The sequence below is a fragment of the Fringilla coelebs genome, assembly GCF_963513975.1.
Source record: "Fringilla coelebs genome assembly, chromosome: 9".
Classification (NCBI taxonomy): Eukaryota; Metazoa; Chordata; class Aves; order Passeriformes; family Fringillidae; genus Fringilla; species Fringilla coelebs.
The window spans coordinates 28,730,907-28,750,791 of NC_140067.1; the positions used below are offsets into that span (position 1 = coordinate 28,730,907).

The window sequence follows — 19,885 nt, forward strand, 5'->3', positions numbered from 1 at the left end:
GGGTTACATTCCTACATGACAATTCCTTTTCCAACTGCAGGCATGTGCAGCAAGGGAGACTTGATGACTGTGGAAGGCTCTTCACTGATCTTTCAGGCTACATTTTCTTACTTAACTCATTGACTCAAGCAGACACAATATCGTGGGGTTTGGGATTTTGTGGGTATGTTTGGTATTTTGTGTGCATGTGTTTTGTTGTTACTTGTTGGTTTGGGTTTTTTTTTGCTTTTCTCAAGTACCAAGTCCTCTCTTACTGGCCTTTTTCTCAGCCCTGGTGAGGCTGGAGTTAAGAAAGCCTGTGTTGCCTAAGTGTAAAAGCTCTTTGGTAGCTTTTTCAGAATTACACCACGGTATCTTTTCCTGCCAAATGGGTTTTTAACATCAAATACTTCCAGAATGGAAAGTTGTAATGGAAAGTTATCAGAATGTTTCTGATCGTTACCTTTTGGCAAAATAGGTGAAGTTTTTCCATGTACAAGATGGTTTGGGGTAATAGAGAGGGGAGAACTGGTGGTTATAACTAATATATGTTACAAAGTGTTATTGTAAACATCCTGCTGTCTGTTCTACCACAAGAAGAAATTAGTTTTTAAGGCATTTGTGTGATATAAGGGACCTGCTTTGTTCTGGCAGTTACCAAACTCAAACTCCTGCACTAGTGTCTTAGGACTTGCTCGTGATGTGCTTTCAGGGAACCTTGGTGTGAGTCCTGGACCCCCAGTCCTTACAGAGCTGTGTCCAAAGGCTGGTGGAGCAGCAAACAATTCTGCTGCCTTCACCAGCTTTAGTGAAGTAAACAACAAAGTTGGAAAGTATAACTATGGCTGTTGTGGCAATTGATGCTTCACAGGTCACATCTGCACACTATTCAAAAAGAAGCTGAGCAACCAGAGCTTAAATTTTACTAATAAATGGTCAAAATTAGCATGGTTATCAAGGAAGACAGGTAGCAGAAAGCATTAGGAAGTGGATGAGGCATCAGGAAAAGAAAGTGATTGTTTTAAATGGACTCACTGCTATCTAATTCTACCAGAGAAACCCAAAATCTCTCTTCAGTGTTACACGTTTCAGTGTTGTCTCTTTTCAGAATGCTATACACCCTCATGTGGGTTTGTCTCTTTTTGAGGAAAGGTGTTCATCAACAAATACTAATTAGTGTTTAGCAGCAGTAGAAAGTGCTTGGAGAAAGCAGCCCCTGTGGTGATGGTGCTGCCTGAAGGGGGCTTGCCCAGGGCTTGCACGTGCTGTCCTGGGCAAACATCCTGGTGGATTGCAGGAGTTAGTGGGTGCTACTCTAGTAACAGTTAAAAGTGAGTATTAACAGTTCATTCTTGTTTAGACCTCAGCAATGCGTGTTTTGTTTAAATAGGTGCAAATGCCATCCAGATGCTTATAAAAGCCTTTATTGGTAATAACCTGGCCAATCAAAGGGCATGGCTAAGCAGTGATGTCATGGTGATATTTAATATTTTACCGCAGAGCGGTGTGCAAGGTTCTCCAAAGCTGCCCACATGTTTTCCACCACGCTTGTCCTGTTTGGACCCTCTTTGATCTCTAAGCTTCTTTTCAGCTTAATGCTGGTAAACGTCCTCTCTTGACAGCCCCCTTTGCTCCTGTCCGCCATTATCTGCTGAAGTTCAGAAACCAGAGCATCACTTCAAACAGCAGAGTTGGGAGTAGCCGCTCAGGAGAGATTCCTGAGGCATGCAGTTCTGGCATAATCATTCAAAGATGTTGGAGCTGGGCTTGGGGAGGGGGTTGGACAGAGGTGTATGTGAACACAGAGCTGTGGGGGTTGGCCTCTGGTCACTGGTAAATAAGTGAAGGCAGGTGCCAGAGAGTCTAGACACAGTGATTTCAGTGCTGGTCTGTGGTATCTGATACTCAATATGGGACTTGTCTGATTGAACACTACTGCCTCTTCATTGCACATGCTGCAGTCTTTTTACTGCCTTCCTGTTAAATCAGTAAAAGATGACAATGGACATAGTAAAAGCAGAACAAATTTAATTTTAATATTTCCTATTTGGCAGCAATTACTCTTCCTTTTGAAGTGGCACAAGAAGCAATCAAATTAAATGAAGACATAATGGGAAACATGGAACTCGTATGAAACTATTATTTTAAAATTTGAACGGCTTTAATTGAAACTGGATATATTTTTTCTTTTATAGAGAAGTAGTTCAGTAATTAACAGTGTAATCCCATCTTGTTAAACATTAAATTTCCACAGATTTGGTATTGTGTAAGTAATGAGAATGTTTCCCTTCAAATTATTTGAAGGGTTTTAAAAATCTGTTTTTAAAGGTTTTGTAACAGAAGAGTTGCGGGGGGTGGTTTTTGCATGTTCGTGTTCTACTTGTTAAATGGCAATTTTCTTCTCTGTTAATTCCCTCTTATGTGACTGTCAGGCTTAAGGATTTAATAAACCAGGGATTTTATAAGTTCTTAAAACAACCTAGAGAAATCTGATTCTACCTTTTTAAGAAAACGAGGAAGAATCAATGATAGCTTTTAAAAGAATACATGAAAGTCTCAGGAATAAACAGCTGTAGTGTAGTTTTCATTTTGGGGGTTTTTGGTTCTGTTTGGAATGAGGGCCTGATATCTGAAAATAGGTAAACATACAGAATGGCTGGAGTAAAATAATTTGGAGGGAATTCCTGCAATCCTGTTGTTTCTTTTTATTTTCTCCTCTTTAAATGGATTCTTCACCTACTTTCTCTAGCTTTTAATGCATTACAAACTTGTCTTTCCACCAGGGGGCAAGCACACAAATATTTAATGATTAGTTAATCATGAAATTTTATGATCATTTGTTGTTTTCTTGTCCTCCCATCCCTTTCTGAGCTGCAGTTTTTGTACCTTATGTCCTGCTTATCTTTAGGCATAGTTGTTTCTTCTTCCAGTAATCTCAGTCTTGTCATCACACTGGTTTGCATTCCAATCTAACCATGACTTGTGAACTGAGTGGGTTTTAGAAGCAAACAGGGTGATGTCCCCCAGCCCTGAAGTTGTGCAGGGCTTGTCTGCCAGGATTGGAACCAGAGGGAAAAGAAATGGGTTTATTTCAGTCATGTTCATGTATTCCAAATGCCATTTCAATACCTGTTCCTGTTGAACTAAATGAGCCAGGATAGCCAGCCTGTGATGTAATGGACAGTAAAGGGCCAGGTGTGTAAAATGATGGCAATCCATGGTTTAGGAGCCTTGGGAATCACCTGGGAATTCACTGACATTTGCTGAACAGTTCAAACACGATTATAGGTGATTGTCTGCTTACATTAATGTTGCCAGAAGAATGGGATTACTGCTGAGGAGTCTGTGGGATGTTCAGCAGTGTTCAGCTCTAGCTGGAAGCTGCAAAGAGAAACAACAGTGCTGCAGAGACAGCTAAAATTACCTATCAGTGGAGTAACTCTCTGCAAGATAGTAGTAGAATTATTTTGTACTTAAGTACCTGTTTAGAGTCATAATTTTATTAAGCTAATATATATTAATCTGACTTTCTGTGAAATTAAGTTGTGGGGTTGTTTTTTTCCTTTATTAAATTCACTGAAGCTTTCAAAACAAATTTATCCATTCACAAATACTAAAAACCAAACAAAAATTTCAGTGGTAGCAATAAAATGTAAATAAGCCAAGTTAATTTAAGGTGATGAGTGATTGCCATTTTTGGCACTTTAAAGGATTGCTATCCCTAAAAAATGGAAGTATACATGTCATGCCCCTGACCTTTGTAACTTTCACTGTTCTTGTAGAAATGCTGAATACTAATTTTTTAAAAAAGTCCTGTAGTTGATATCATAACACTGCTTTTCTAATATTTTTGAAAGATGAATGACCCAAGTGTGCTTGTGTTTCTTGGCAGTTAATGAAGATGCTTTTTGAATGTCCTGATGAAAGAGTGGACCTGGAACTTATTTCATTCTGTATTAACCTTGCTGCCAACAAAAGAAATGTGCAGCTTATCTGTGAAGGTAACTGGACTGAGGTTTTCCTGGGGGGTTTGGAGATGATAACACTTTGTATATTTTCCTTTATTATACTTACATATGTAAATTATGTATATTTGAGTTATTTATAAATGTATATATGTGTTTTTAAAAAATAAAATGCATGTGTTTGGCTAATGATTGCAGGCCACCTCCACCTCACAATTTGTTCTTGGTGGCAGAAATGACACTTGAGGGAGATGCCCACACCTCTTGTACATGCTCACAGTTCTGAAAAACAGGCTGATGACATTGCTATGGAAAACTATGGCTGTATGGAGGCATCAGGATTTTTTCCTGCCTGGTACCTAAAATCCATCTTTGGCTGATTGGTATTTCACCTGCCAGTGTCAAATGAGTAGCAGAGATGTCTTTCAGTTGCATCTTTCCATTAATTTTTTTAATATAATTGAGCTTCTTTTGGGTTCTAATATTTTGATTCATGGTCTAGATAGTTCTGAATTTCTTGCAGTAACGCTGGATTGCTTTTAAAGTTTCATTATTTTCATACTAGCAGTTTTAAATGAAACAGTATTACTCAGTAGCTCCAACTTTCACTTCTGCTCAACATTTTCTCAAAAACTGCTGCAGTCAATTACTGACCTTCAAAGGGGACAGTTGCAATCAGGAGATTCTGTGGCCTGAAATTCCACTTGAAAATTCTGTGCTTAGCTCTGTAGAAGGGGGAGCAGCGAGATCCAGTTTTATATTAAAGGTGAAACTCAAGCTAGCAGCACCTTTTAGGTAGGCAAGAGTAAACATAATGGTGACACCAGCGTTTGTTCTATGTGGTCAAGTACTTCAGATCTGTTCCCATGCACTGATCTTTGGTAAATGAACTTTTAAAACCCTAACAACATATTTATTCCATGGAATGGGGAGAGAAGTCTCTGTGCCTGGACCTACTGCTGTGCACTTTTTCATTCTGAACTTTTACAGCTTAAAGCATTTGTGTGCATGTTGATTTTTGATCAGCCAGTACTTGCCTCTTTTTTTTTTTTTTCCCCTAAGTGTTTCTTTCTTTTCAGGAAATGGTTTGAAAATGCTCATGAAGCGGGCTTTGAAGTTTAAGGATCCATTGTTAATGAAGATGATCAGAAATATTTCACAACATGATGGGCCAACTAAAAGCCAGTTTATTGTAAGTATTAGGTTTTACCTGATGTGATCTCTGGTTTTTATCCTTCTGGAAAAGTCTGGCTCTGGAGAGCTGCCGTGGTTTGTTTTGTAGGGTGTCCAGTTTAAGTTTTCTTGCCTGTCCTGGGGTGATTTATGTTTTGTTTTATAAGGCTATCTCAGCTGATAGATCAGAGTTTGGATCCCCCACTAAGGGGAAAACAAGTCTTAAGCCTTATCCAATAAGTTTCAAAACAAACACACAAACCCAAGCAAACAAACAAAAATGCCCCAATTGCTGGGGTGAACATCATAACAATTAAGTTATCCCAAATTTCTGCTTTTGGACTCAGAGAGAAAAATCTGGTGCTTTTTTTTCCCACTGTGCTAAGTGTGTTTTAGTTGTGGGTATTTTAAATATTTAATATTTAAATATTGATCCTGTAAAGCCACCCTTTCAAAAGAAAGGAGGAAAGCACAACATTCTAATCATGGAGATTTTAAACATACTCTTAAAATGTGGATTGAATATCAAATTGTCTGAAAGTAGTATAAAATAAGTAGAAGCCATTATTCCTCTGTTCATGTCCTCAGAAAATCTTCTAGTTATTTATGAAAATCTTTAGGTAAAGAACTCCATTACTACCACAGGATGGTTTTCTCTATCTTCTTTTCCTTTTTTTGTCAGAGCATTTTGAAACTCTCTGTTGTAGTAACTACTTTTGAAATGTTGAAACAAATGATCCACATTCCTTGAAAGTGAAAGGATGTAGAGAAAGAGTGCTGAAATGTTTTCTTGGATTATTCATCAACTGGAATTGAAACTGCCTTATTAGTCCTTATTTCAGGAGCAAAGTCTCTTTATTTTTCTTTTGAGAACTAGCTTTAGTTTGGCTGAGATGTGAGTTCTTCAGAAACCCACATTATTCATTTGTAATGCTTGTTGCTGTATTTTCTTCAGGAATATGTTGGTGATTTAGCAGCTCAAATATCAAATTTGGAAGAAGAAGAATTTGTGATTGAATGCCTGGGAACACTTGCAAATTTGACTTTACCAGAGCTGGACTGGGAACTTGTGCTGAAGGAATACAAACTGGTTCCATATCTCAAGGACAAGTTAAAACCAGGTCTGTACAGAGTTGGGTTGAGCTTCCAAAGCAGAGTCTCACTAAGGTTATTTAGAGTGTTATTTAGAGTAGAGTCCATTTACCTTTATAATTTGTGGTTGTTTAGGAAAACATAACACTGAAGAATAGAATCATGTCTGCAGATAAATACACAACTGCCAGTAGATGAAGAATTCCTGAGTGAGGTAATACTTCCTACTTCTGCCTTGTGCCTTAGCAGGTTCTGCTGAGGATGACCTTGTTTTGGAAGTGGTGATCATGATCGGAACTGTGTCCATGGATGACTCCTGTGCTGCTCTGCTGGCTAAATCTGGGATCATCCCTGCCCTCATCGAGCTGCTGAATGGTAAATTGGCCACGTGTGACCTGTGCAGGAGCTGGAATTGACATTGCTGTTTCCTTGCAAGGCAGGGGTTGGTGTTTGTATGAGGAAGGAGCAGCAGTCATTCTGTTAGTGATAGATTCTGAGTGCTGGTTTCATAGATTTGGGTTTTCCCACACCTTCACAACTCTTTAACCATCAAAAGCTTCTATTTGTGAGATTTGAAATTGTGGTGGATTTTTCTTCTCCTTGCAGCTCAGCAGGAAGATGATGAGTTTGTCTGCCAGATCATCTATGTATTTTATCAGATGGTGTTCCACCAAGCCACCAGAGATGTCATCATCAAGGAAACACGTATCTTTTTACAGATTAAACATCTGGAGTTGCAGCACTTAATTTGCCATTGCTGGTGTTTGACTTCTGTTTCACTTGCAGTAACCTGATGATCTCAGAGGTTTCTTTGTAAATGTTTATTTCAGCTGAAGAAAAAACCCAAGCAACCTAAGCATGTAAAGGGACTGTAGGATGAATAGTAAAGATTAAAGTTTAGTTTGCTTTGAGGCAGGAAGAGGAGTAGGAGGGGGATCACTGCACCAACAGACTCATTAGTTGCTATCCAATCTGATTCACTGTCTGAATTTGTTTTGCAAATCATGAAATTCACAGTTCATAGAAGAACATATGTAGAGCATAAGCAAACTTTTTGTATTGCAGCATTATACAAATATGTTGCATGGTCTGAAATTTTGTGGGCCTTAACTGAATGTTGAATTTTATTGAAGCATTCAGAATGAGCTGAATGAGCCCTGGGAGGGATAACAAATTAGTGATTACATTGCTAACAATACAATGAACACTTCCTCATGTCCTTTTTGCCTTTCATCTCTGTGGAATATCTGAGAAGCCATTTGGGTGGTTGTTCTTTGTGGCCTGTGTGGACTCCTAGGTTGCTAGGAGTCTTATCTTTAAAAAATTAAAGATAAGAAGTTGCATCTCTTGCTAATTCTGGAACGATAAAGCACCAACATTTGAAAAATGCTTTCTTGCTGCATGAGATGAAAAATTCCTGCAAGTTAGTGAAATTTGAAGAACCCAGGGTTGTGAGGGGGGGAAAAAAAATATTTTTCTCCTTAACAGCTGCTGTGCAGAAGCTCCAGCATACCTCATAGACCTGATGCACGATAAAAACACCGAGATCCGCAAGGTCTGTGACAACACTCTGGATATCATAGCGGTAGGTCTGGCTTTCTTCAACCTTCAGAGCCTCTTTGCACAAGAGAATTCTAAAAGAACTAAATATATTGCAAATTGGAAGTATTTTTCTTGTGCAGCTTTTTAATCGTATGGATTAAAGATGAATTTTCAAGGCATAATGGCAATCATTGGGTTGTGCATCAAGCTTCCAAAAAGTGTGTGTGTACTTTGAAAATTCATACAAGTTAACTGTACTTAACTTTTTTAACTTTTAAAAAGTGCTTTTAGACTTTCATAAATTAATCACATTACATAAATGTGCCAAGCTTTCATTATTTCTTAGTTCTCCAAACAAATGGCTCTTGTTACCCAGCAGTTTATTCAGCTTCTCTCCATTGCCTGATGCCAATATTTGTTTCAAAAAGAAAATGTGCCAGCAATCCTGATGCTGGCTGTTCCCTGCTGAGGGAACAGTCACTCTAATACTGTCTTCACCTTTTGGATAGGTTTCCTTTAGCTATGTAGCTTAGTTTGTCCAGCTATCCATGGATCACAGTCAGCTTTTGGGAGTTGTATTACACTGCTAACTTGGAAAAAAGAAAGAATACTGAATTATCAAGTGCTGTTGAGGATTGTAGTGACTCTACATCCTATTGGCTATAGAGTAGCTGTCATGAAATTAAATTTTATAGTCAAAAACAATTTAACTGAGTAAAGAGTTAAAGTTAGCAAGTCAGCAGTACCTATGACTTTTTCAGTCATCTACTTTGTTCCTCTTTCAGTTTAGTTAAGTGTATTGCAGCTCGTTCTCTGAAAAGTTCAATATAGTTGAAGGCCTAACTTACACTGCAAAATACTATATATAGTCTAGTTTGGCTTCTTCTGCTTTACTCATTAATAATGTCTTCTAATTTAATACTGAAATAACATTTTCTGAACTGGAATTCTTTTTAGCTGGCTCTGTCTTTTCTTCATGGAGGTATATAGAAGGAAAATCTGCTCCAGTGTCAGAGTTGCTGTTGATATTCATTAAGGATTAGATTTAAACTCAGATGAATTTGCACTTAGTACTTATTTATGATGGGCATCATGTTCAGCTTAACACAATCAGCTATTTCTAGGGACATCTCCAATGGAAACAGTGGAAGGACTTTTTTTATCTTCTGGGTGAGGCTGGACAATCTAAGTGCATCCAACAGTTGTTTCACTTTGAGGCCAGTGCAATTTCCTAGTGACTCACATGTTGATTTGTTCCTATGGGGAAGCTTTACAGTGATGTTATAATATTATTAAGCAAAATTTATAGAATCTGGAAGAATAAACATACAAAAATGCAGCTTCATATTCAATATTACCATCTAAATAAAATGTACTTGTTTTTTTTTTTTGCCTTCCTAAGAACATGAACTCTTTATACTCACCATGAGTCAGTGAGGAGTGCTAAGATAATGGACAGGAAAGGCTTCTCAGCTTGCAAAAAGCACTGGACAGGACTTTCATGAAGGAAAGTCCTTCCTTCTTTCTTGAGGAAGAATAAAGGGAAGAAGTGATGTGGTACTCTGGTTATTGGGGGTGGAGGAGGAGACACCAAGCACATACTGAGAGCAGCTTGCATGGTGGTAAATTATATTTTTCTTTGCTTGTGGAGCAATGCCACACTTAGAATGGTGTTAGCTGGTGAGTTTGGAGAGTTCCTTTTCCAAGAAGGTTTTCTGGCTTTATTATCTGGGTGTTGGGATTATAAGCTGCATAAACACCATGCCCCTGAGGGGAACAGGAAGCATAATGTGCTCTCTTTTCTGTAAGACAAAAAGAACCACTAATTAATTGATTACTTTTTCAATCATGTTGAAATCTCATTGCACTTGTATCTCTCAGTACAAAATATCACAAGCAAAAAAGGCAATTTATTCTAAATAGTGATGATAGGAATTATAAGAGAATAAGTTATCAGAAGCTCAGATCTTGGTAGGTGTTAAAGGAATGTTACAGCAGGCTGTAAACACAGAGGTGTTTGGTTGGGGGACAGTTTTACACCAGTAGTGCCTGCTGAGGTGTCTGAACAGTCTCCAAGAGCGGTGGAACTTCTTATCTGTGCTAAATCCACAGCAAGCAGACCTTCACTTTTCAGTCCTGTTGCACACATGCTGACAGGAGTAGGTCCTCTGATGGAAATCAGAAAATAAATGTTGGGGAGTAGATTTGAAAATAATTTCTACTCAGAGAGACAAATGCTTCTTTCACTCATCAATGAGCTGTATATACTGTGATTGAAATAGCACTGGAGAAAATCACATGGCTTATAAGCCTTAGGGGAGAAATGCTTTCTGTAGTAAAGTAATTGTCACAGAAATTATGGAAATGTTACACTAGTGATGATTTGTTTAATATAACTTGGCTGGACTCTGCCACTGATGAACTGAAACAGATGTGCTGCTGTAGCACAGTATACACTGGGCAGTCTCAGCTTTGCACTGGGAGAAGCAAGATATCCCTTTTGTCTGAAAAAGTCTGAGTTGATGATTTAGGAGTGCTTCAGTCTCAGTGATGTGCTGAGCTTTGGCAGCAAGCAGCCAGTTCAGTGTTCTTGTACCCCTAAAGTGAGGCAGCTTTCAGGGCTTAGCTGAAGGCCTGGAATCAGCAGCTGGTATAGGAGTCTCAAGCAAATTAATTTCCCTTTCCCCCTGCTTCAGAAGCCTGGAGAACTGCAATTCCAAGCTTGTGGAAAAAGATGTCAGCTTACTTGAGATGGTTTTATTCTGTTCATTTTAGGCAACATTATCGAGAGCCAAGGGAGCTACTAATCTCTCAGGTTTCTTATTATTTTTCTGCTCCTAGCTCAGTTTTATTGCAGCAAACTATTTTCCTCATTTATTCAAAGGATATTTAATTAATCATCACCAGCTCCTAGGACTTTATAGTCTGGCCCTCCCCCTTTCCCCTGATTTTCCTCTTCAGTGCCTTTGCAGCTTTGAATCCAGACCTGCTGTAGCATCTTGTTTTTCTTATGATCAAGAGTGGATCACAACACTTCCTGCAGCAGTAAAATATCTTTTAGATAATTACAGCATTGTCCATGGGATTTAGGAAGAGCCTCATGCCTAAGGTGATTTTCCAGCTCTTGTTCTTTGCCTTGGGTATGTGTGATCAATGGCAAATAATGTCTGCCTTGTATGGAATTCGTTGTTAATGGACAGCTTGCATCTTTCTGTGTTAGCAAAGCTCCCTGATAGAAATTCTCCATGTTGGGAATGCTGGAATTTCACCTAAGAAGCAGGAATGTGCTGTGAACCCTCTGTGCTCTGGGATTTGAGGCCAGCTGTATGAGATGTTGGCCAGTCTCTTAGAGTCAAGGAAGAACAGACCACAGGGATTTGGTGTGGGCTTTATTTGAATAGGCAGCATGAGCTGAAAATAGATAACCTTTGACTCCAGCTTGGTGTCCTCTTTCCATGAAGAGTGCTGTAGTCACTCCAGGAAAGAAGGGTCTCCCTTCACTTGACAGGACCCCCTTTCTCTGGTGCATCTTGTTGCTCTGTTATCCTACAGCAAACATGAAAACAGAGGTGGGGGCAGAAGGGCAGCGAGGGGCTGGGGCTGCAGCTGAGCTCCTGAAGTTTCCTGTGTTCATTGTTCTCCTTTGGTGCTGGCTGCTTCTTGTGGTTCTGTCTCTAGCAGAGTAACCACAGGCAGCTTTAGATAGGGTGAGAGTGTCCTGATTGTTTTTGTCTTCACATAAAAGCTGCCTGGGACAGATTCCCTTTCAGCCCTGCTCTCTGGCTTTGTGGCACTGGGAAGGTGAGCCAAACCACTCATCTGTTACTTGCATAGCAGGTTGCCAGTGAGATATCTTGCATTCCTCCAAAAGGCAGGGAAAAAAAACGTTTCTCTAGTCTGCTACTGGGAATATAGGAACTTTGAGGGTGCCCTACATTTTATGGAGCCACCTAAATTTAGAGAGCATCAATGGTTCCTCTGTTTTCGTTTCAGCTCTCAGATATCTGTGAGCTTACTGTTAGAATATGTTTATAGTAATGAAGCTGATTGTGAAGCAGTGATTTCAGGTTGCACAGGTGTAAGTGATGGAAGGATTTTTTTTTTTCCTGGCCTGTGAAGGAATTGCCCTGCAGTGGTACTTACCCTAAGGTAGGAGTGGTAGACACCTGCAGAAGGTGATCCCTAACATCTGGTTCTCTCCTTGGTTTGTAGAGTCACAGAGCTAAAATCCTAACTAGATAGCTAGACAAGATAAATCTTTTCTTTCTTAATAAATGGTTAATTTAATCTTTTATGTAAACAGTAGGTTTTTAATGAAGAATGTAACAAATCACTAAGTAGAACCTTGAACATAATGAGCCTTCTACTTATTGTACAGCAGTTTCGGCTCAGTATGAGGAATCACATCAAATGAACCCTATTACAGACCCAATTAAAGGGCAACCACATTAAAGTGCAAAGGAAAATCTGTTTTTCATCAGCTGTGAGGGAACACAAAGCAGATCTGTGTAGCTCTGTGTTATCCTATAGTGTGTTAATCAGATACAAGGTGTGACGGAAGCCAGTGACAAAGGGGACCCTGATAGGGAACAGACACGCTCTGATAATGGGCCAGTTAACGCTTCATAATATTTCAATGGTTCAGTAGTAAACAAAGCTGCAAGGAGAACTTCAAAAAGGATGGCACATTCCTCCCAGAGTCAAGCCATACATCTTCTATGACACTTCTGGATTTATGGAAACCGAATGTTAAAAGCAGTGATGTCAGGGAGCTCCAGAGAGAATAAAATCAGCTTTGAGAATTCCTCCTTTTAAGTTTCTGACCATGACTGCGGTGTTTGAGGGGGGTGGTGCTGTGCTGGAAAATAGGCACATTGTGTTCACCTTCTCATTCTCCCTTGCAGTGCTTTTCCAGTAGCCTAACATTCAAAAAGACTGGAGGGCTCAAAGCTATAGCTTTATCTCCATAATTTTTAACTTTCTGGTTTCATGTTTGCAGAAAATCCCTTGTAAAGAAGGAGTGCTTCGTGTGTTTAAAAACCAAAACCCAACCAAAATAACCCTCCCCCACAAAATAATAAGAAAAAAATATTGTAATAGCTCAAAATATAATTACTGGAAGACTTGCAGTGTTTTAGGGAATTGTTTTGCTCTAAATGTCTTTAATTTGGTTTCTTTGTGCTTTTTGGCAGTAGCCCTGCATTTACAGCTTTTCTTCCATTCTGATGTTATTCCATTAATCATTTACCCAGTGGTGGTTCTGCATATTTCCATGGAAAATCTACAGACGTATTCCTGATCTAGCACTACTTAAATGAACTTCTTTAGTGCTGAGGTTATGTAAATCATTCTAGATTATTGCAAATCTTCCTTTTCTGTGATTGCTGCCAGAATGAAAGTCCTGACAAAGCTGATCATTGATCTAGTTCTGGTGCATCACTTCTTTGTAACATTTGTACCTTGCTGTTTCCACTGGGAATGAAGAGCAAGAACAAAGATGTCAAAGTACTTGAATGGATAAGTTGTGGTTTTTAAGTATTTGCTGTTCAATTGCTAATACTTTTCCTAAATAATTGCTAATAATTTTCCAAAATTTAGCAGAATGGTGGAGGAAAAATACCTGGGACTCTTAAACCTCTTAATATAGGATGGGAAATGTAGAATATATGGGAATACTCTGCCATGCTGTCATCAGCTGAAGGAAAAATCAGCTAGAGTCTGAGAAATGTAAAATAATTTTTGCAAAAGGATATAAGAAGCTGATATCTATTTCTGACAGATATTCAGCATGTTCAGACAGTGGTGTGAGTGGAACTCTGATGTCAGGAAGTGGGATACATTTAGGGTTGTAACTTTGGGAATATTCAAGTGTTTTCCAAGTGCATTGATGGTGAATGTGAATGAGGTGATTTAGCTGATGGCCTTTTGGCTTTTGAGAACTTTAAAAGTAAACAGGATAATATGAAAGGGATTCAGCTTTCACAGAGGTTAATCTAATTTGCTGTTTGTTAAATTTGTTTATTTTCTTCCCCTTCTTTGCAATCATGACTTCTGGGAATAGTGTTCCTGAGAGTGCAGTATGATTTCTGGCAGTTACAAAATGTTTCTCTAAAGCTTGTAAGTAATTCACAACTGCTGGAGGGTGACATAACAGCCAGCCCAGGGTTTAGCTCTGGCAGATGCAGCAAAGGAGCTGGTTAGATGTCATCATTAAAAGTCATGCCTTGTCTTTTTTTTATGGGTCATTTTATTCATCTCTGTGATGAGCTTGCTTTTTCCAAGTTTTTACTGCTATTTCTGTTTTTTTCTTTATAATCAAGAGTAGAAATGAGGGGGAAAAAATCAAGAAATAGCCTGAGGTGTTCTTTTCCAAACAGTATGAGGTGTGTGTGTTTGTTGGGTTGGTCTTGTCTTTTCTCCCTCCCAAAGGCTACAGTAATCCTGACAGACAGAAAGTTGAATTTTGCTTCCCTAGGCACTGAGAATATCTATAGAGCCCACAGGTGATACCTGCTCTGGGTGTGGAAGTTGTACAGGACACCAGGTTTTGCACAGGATCACTGAACAGGAGTGCCAGGATGGTGAGGAGTGGAATTAGCAAGGTCTAGGAATTAGTGTTGATCAGAGTTGGAATTGGAGGAATTGAGAATAATGAAATCTTGGATGTGTTCACCACCATGAAAGTTCAGAAATTATTTTCAACTTTTCTCTGATTTGTAGTTAGGTTAGAAGGCAGTGGAGTGGGATGAGTTTCATAAGGATATTTCTTCACACAAGAAGAAACATTATGGCTAGAGATATTATTCTTGCTCACAATACTTTGGTTTAAAAAAGCACAAATCGTGGCGCATTATTTGTGACCATTCCCAAATTGATACCATCTGCAGATTTCATATGTTTTTGAGCTTCCTAGAGAATGCTGGGCCTTATCTTCCCAGCAGGATTGAGGAGCTGAGTGTTATCCATGGGTTGGTGCTCCCTCTCTGGAAATCAGCAGCCCCGCAATCTGCTCTGTTCAGGAGATCCTTCTCAGAACAGCTGATTGCAGGGACCATAGGCTGTCTCACTGCGTGCTGGTGTTCCTTTACATGAATATCACATCACTTGTGTGCAGTTAGGCTGTAATCCAGATTGAAATGTCATGCCTGCATGTTTTTCCATAGTAACTGGAACCTATATCCTGTTTTACTCAGCTTTCTGGAGAAGTTCCCCTCAGAGTTTACTTGCCTACCATTTTTGTGGTTGTTCAACATTATACATAAAATTTGACATGAAGCTGAAATTAATTTCTTGCTGGAGCTCATGAAAGAAAATAAATTTATTGGTTTTATCACAGCCTTTTTTGTAATAGATTTTTTTTTTTAGTAACTAGTTATCCTAGGAAATGCTCATCTAATGAAGATGTGCAGGCTATTTGGCCAGTGTTAATAATTAATTACTAAAAATCCCATGAAGATTGGCAGTAATTGGGTCTTCTTAATTAAACCAAATGAGGAAACTGCTGATGGAGTTGTTCTGTTCCAAGCAAGAGTTTTTTCTGGATGGATTGAAGTTCCAAACCATGAAGGGAAGATTGTACTGCTGTATCACAAACCCAAATAATGCACAATGCTTACAAAATCCCTTCTTTGCTCAAAGAACATGCAGCTGAGCAGAGCATTTAAGTCTCTGGGCCCTGAACTGGCATCTTTTGCTGATGTTGGCTTCCCCTGCCATTTGCTGTTACACCAGCTTTGCCTACAGCTGATCCTAAAGCAGTGTGTGGTGATTTTTACCAGGAATATGATGAGGAATGGGCTAAAAAAATCCAGACGGAGAAGTTCCGATGGCACAACTCGCAGTGGCTGGAGATGGTGGAGAGCCGGCAGATGGACGACAGCGAGCAGTACCTGTATGGGGATGATCCCATCGAGCCCTACATCCATGAGGGGGACATTCTGGAGAGACCTGACCTCTACTATAGTGCAGGTAAAGCAGCACCTGTCACTGTGTTCAGCACTGGGATTGCCACTTTGGAATTTGCAGTGGCAGCTTGAGCTGGGCCTGACCAAACCAGGGCAGTTCCTGTTTGGTGGCACTGGGAGCAGCGCTGATGCCAGCCAGGGATGGGCTTGTCCTTGTTGGGGTTGGTGCCATGGAATGGTTACCTAGAACAAGATTAAGAGAATAAAAGTGAGTATTTATTGAAGGTCTTCAAATAGCTACACTTGGGCAGCCAAAAGCCTCCCCAAGAGGCTACACCCAGGATGGACAATGGTCACGAGTTTTTCAGACAATTATAAGTTTGGTCCATTCACATATCAGGGGTTAATCCTCCAATTACAGCTTCAGGTAATGAAGTCCTATTCCCCCAGTTTGCTCTCCCCCAACTCACTTTTGTTTATCCTTTTTGGGGCCTGAGGCTGTAGGGTGTCCTTGAGTTTCAGGCCCAGAGGGATTGTTTTGTCTGACCAAAATGTGAAGACAGCAGCTAACACTCTGTATGGCATTTAGAGTTATACACTAAAGCAGTACAGGATTTGAAAAGTACAAAAGCTGAAATCCTAAGGCATCAAGATGATAGTGATGGATTAAATACTGGATATCCATGAATTTAGAAAATGTTGCAGGTCTTCATGAATATGAGTAGACCTGTCTCAGAGAGCTGATGGACCATGACAATGGAGTCAAGTAAAGGTGGCTCAGCCTTCTTCTTCCCACGTATTTCTTGTGTCCATAGTTGGTTTGCTCTGTAAACAAAATCCTCTCATCCCTGTTAAATTCACAGCTGTGGGATTTATGCTGAATTTTGTTCTGCCTGTTGTATTAGTTGTGCAATGGGATTTTTATTGCAGATATTGATGAAGGACTTCAGTTGAGTCTCAGCAAACTCATAGATTCCTTAGCAGAGTCCAGAATTTCATTACTTTAATCTATCTGTATGATTTTTGCTGTTGTATATCTAGGATTTAGGGAAGTGTGTGAATCTCTTCTGTAAATGCTGATTTATCTAATCCAGTGTTGCCCGCTGTTCAGGAGGAAGGTTCAATAAAGCTTTGCAGGAGACAATAATGAAATAATTTGGCCCAGTGGATAAATATCTTCATAACTTTTTGTAACTAGGAGTTGGCTTACCCTCTCAAACTTGTGGGTTTAGATCCTTTTCAAACTCCTGGATAACTGAGTGCATGAATTTTTGCCTTTTTTTTTTTTTTTTTTGAATTGCTGGATTTGAATCTGTGTTTTTCATTTTCCACATAAGTGTCCAGTCCTCTGCCATGAAGCATGAGTCACAAAACTCTGTGACTCTGGATCAATTTGCAGGAAGAATAATTAGAAAAACAAAACCACTAAACCCCATCGTCTTCACTCATAGTTGCTGCAAGAAAACAATTGTGCAAGATCTCAGTAGCATTTCAAATTCTGTTCTCAAAGGATATCAGAACATAAGGCTTCTTTTTCTTCTGCCATAGCTACTTGCCTCTTAGTGTCATAGTTTTTCCCTTTTGGATTTTTTGTGCTGGAATTGATACTTGACTGGGAGGGAAAGGTAGAATTCTGGTGATATGTTCTGCAGATGTTTGAAATGTGCTTTTCTTTTTAAAGGTAGCCCTTTTTAAAGAATGATCATATTCAAAAGGTAGATTCACTTCTCAGGTTCATTGCAGCAAATGTCAGTAATTGTGTGCTTCTGCAATTTCCTAGACTTCAGCTTTTGAAATGTGGCATCTCAAAAGTGACATAATATTCCTTTGAAAAGGCTACAGGTTAAGGTACCAATTGGATCAGGGACTTGGGTTTCTGAAGGACAGATCATTACTTAGGGGGGGAAAAAAAAACCAAACTCAAACCCACCAAAAGTACAAATCTTTGTGCAGTCAGAAATTAAATACTTGTATTTCAGTTTGATAATTTTAGAAGTGATCTACACTGATGGCTGACAGTACAAGTCCCACCTTGACCATAATCATTCTTGAGCTCGCTGATGGCAAGATGAGTTCCTTATTTCATGACAGGCCAATCTCTCTCTTGCACAGTAATTGAAATCTACATGAAAAATGTGGTAGATTCTCTGAAGTTACCTTCCTGAGCTCAGTGCCTCTCTTGCTCTGAAAGTACCGAACCTAATTTATGTTGAAATGTACATAACAACAGATGTCCTTTAACTGTGTAATCACATTTTCTGCAGCTGATGCTCTCCATGTGCTTTCATTTTCCTATAAATTCATGTGAGCCATAACTCTGAGTATTATGGTTTGACTGTTAACACTCTTGATTGAAGACACTTTAAGTAGTGGTAGCAGTAGCCTCAGAGTTAAAATGTAGTGCTTGCTTTATTAATACAGAGACATATGTTATTTTTAAGTTTCTCTGCTCTCAAAGAAGAGAAGTTTTAACCTAGCCTGGCTATTTAAAATACATAGTCACTTACATGGATTGCTTTTGATCTGAAGTGCTGCAGGTATAAAAGTGATAATGGTCCTCCTCATTTCAGTTCAGTGGAGCATACAGACTAGGAGATGAGATAGAAAAATTTGGCACAAGTCTTAATAAAGGCCATTTCAACTTTCCATTCACTTCCTTGGACATTTTCTATTTGTTTGATGTCACGGGGCACCCATGTCCTGCTGAACATGCTGAGAGACAGGAATATTGATCCCTGCCAGAACACTTGCTTGTCAAGTCATACTCCTTCACATACTGTACACACATGTCTGCAATTAGAACATGGCCATGTACAGCAATCTGATGCTGCTAAAATGTGGTCTGATCATGGCTGGCATTTTTCATTTGCAGTCTGCTGCCTTGCATTCAGTCACTTTCCCATGAGGTATTATCTTCTAAATGAATCTCTGTAGCACCTCATCAAATGTCTGTTAGAAATCTAGATGTGTCAATTCTATTCCTTTTATCACTTGTCACTATATTATCTTCAAAAAACATCAGGTAAATTCATAAAGCACGGAGAGATTTGTTTGAATGCCAGAGTCGTCATCTCTAAGCCCTTGTATCTGTAAGTAACTTTCCACTGCTTCCTGTGCAGGCAGTTTTAGTAGTTTGGAAACCACAGAGGTTAAGCTAAGTGGCCTGTGACTCCCTGGATCTTATCTCTCTTTCTTTAAAGTGGAATGGCATTTGTAACTTCCTAGTCATTAGGAATCTCTGTCTTCCCTCTCTTAAACTCTTAATGTATCAGTCTGGATGTACCTGTTTCTGCCCTGGTTTTATGGGGATGCTTTCTGCACTTTTCAGGTCTGGTATGGTTTTCATACAGTGATGGAGACAAACTGATGTAGGGGCTGTTTAAATGAAAGAGCTTGTTTTATCTGATTAGAGCCTAATACTAATTACTAAGTAAGAACTGTGCCCTTAATATTAAAAAGAAAAGTGTTTTGTGAATGGGAGCAGCGAAGAATTAAGCTGGTCTCTCATTCAGCTGGGGTCAGTTCAGTGACTTTACTTCAAAGACACTCTGTGGGTTTACATTGATGTAACAGAAGGAAGATGTTAGCTCCTGATTTTCTTTTCCTCATAAAACAAGCAGAGACTGTGAAGCCTTTAAGAAATGCTTTACAAATGTCTGCATCTTCATATGCCAGTGTTGTAACATAAAGGAAGCACAGAAAATCTGTAACCTGTGTTCTTGATATCACAGGAAAAGCCTGCTCTTGTTGGAAAGAGCTCTGAGATATTAAAAGATGGGCACAATAAATAATTTTGAAGTCACTTTCTTGTTTTTCTCAACAAGTTGGAAGAGATACAGTGGTGCAGTATAGAGTCTGAACAATTAAGACCATTGCTGCTTTTTTGTTTTTATGCTGCTGGCCCAGATTAATGTTTTACCTTTTTCATTACTTGTTCTCTGGGCTTACTTTGGTGGGGGAGACAAGATTTGTCTTGAAATAACTTTTACAGGCTTAAGAAAGAAGGGCTAAGAGAATATTTCTTAGGTGCAGCATTTTTCAGGGCAGTGGGCTGAAGCTCCTTGGAATCCCAGTAAGGACTTTTTTGTACTTGAAGTTGCTGGGTTTCAGTCTTATTGTCAATTTTTGTTCCTCACAGAAATATTGTAAGTTAAATTCCTAATGAACTGCTATAAGAAACCAGGACAGGTGGTTTTGCCCTCAGTCCTGATCCTTGACAAGTGGCTGTAT

At 39.2% G+C, this 19,885-nt stretch overlaps 1 protein-coding gene across 3 annotated transcripts in view; it reads left to right on the plus strand.

Annotated features, from left to right (window-relative positions):
- Nucleotides 1-19,885, plus strand: part of KIFAP3 (kinesin associated protein 3) — a 65,744-nt gene that overhangs the window by 26,760 nt on the left and 19,099 nt on the right. For 2 of the 3 annotated variants that reach the window (XM_084211529.1, XM_084211531.1), the window contains exons 12-18: nt 3,872-3,980; nt 5,024-5,136; nt 6,073-6,238; nt 6,456-6,584; nt 6,816-6,914; nt 7,709-7,794; nt 15,530-15,719. In XM_084211529.1, the coding sequence (XP_084067655.1) occupies nt 3,872-3,980; nt 5,024-5,136; nt 6,073-6,238; nt 6,456-6,584; nt 6,816-6,914; nt 7,709-7,794; nt 15,530-15,719 (892 nt within the window). The remainder of the gene's footprint in view (nt 1-3,871; nt 3,981-5,023; nt 5,137-6,072; nt 6,239-6,455; nt 6,585-6,815; nt 6,915-7,708; nt 7,795-15,529; nt 15,720-19,885) is intronic. The other variant, XM_084211530.1, reaches the window with a different exon arrangement.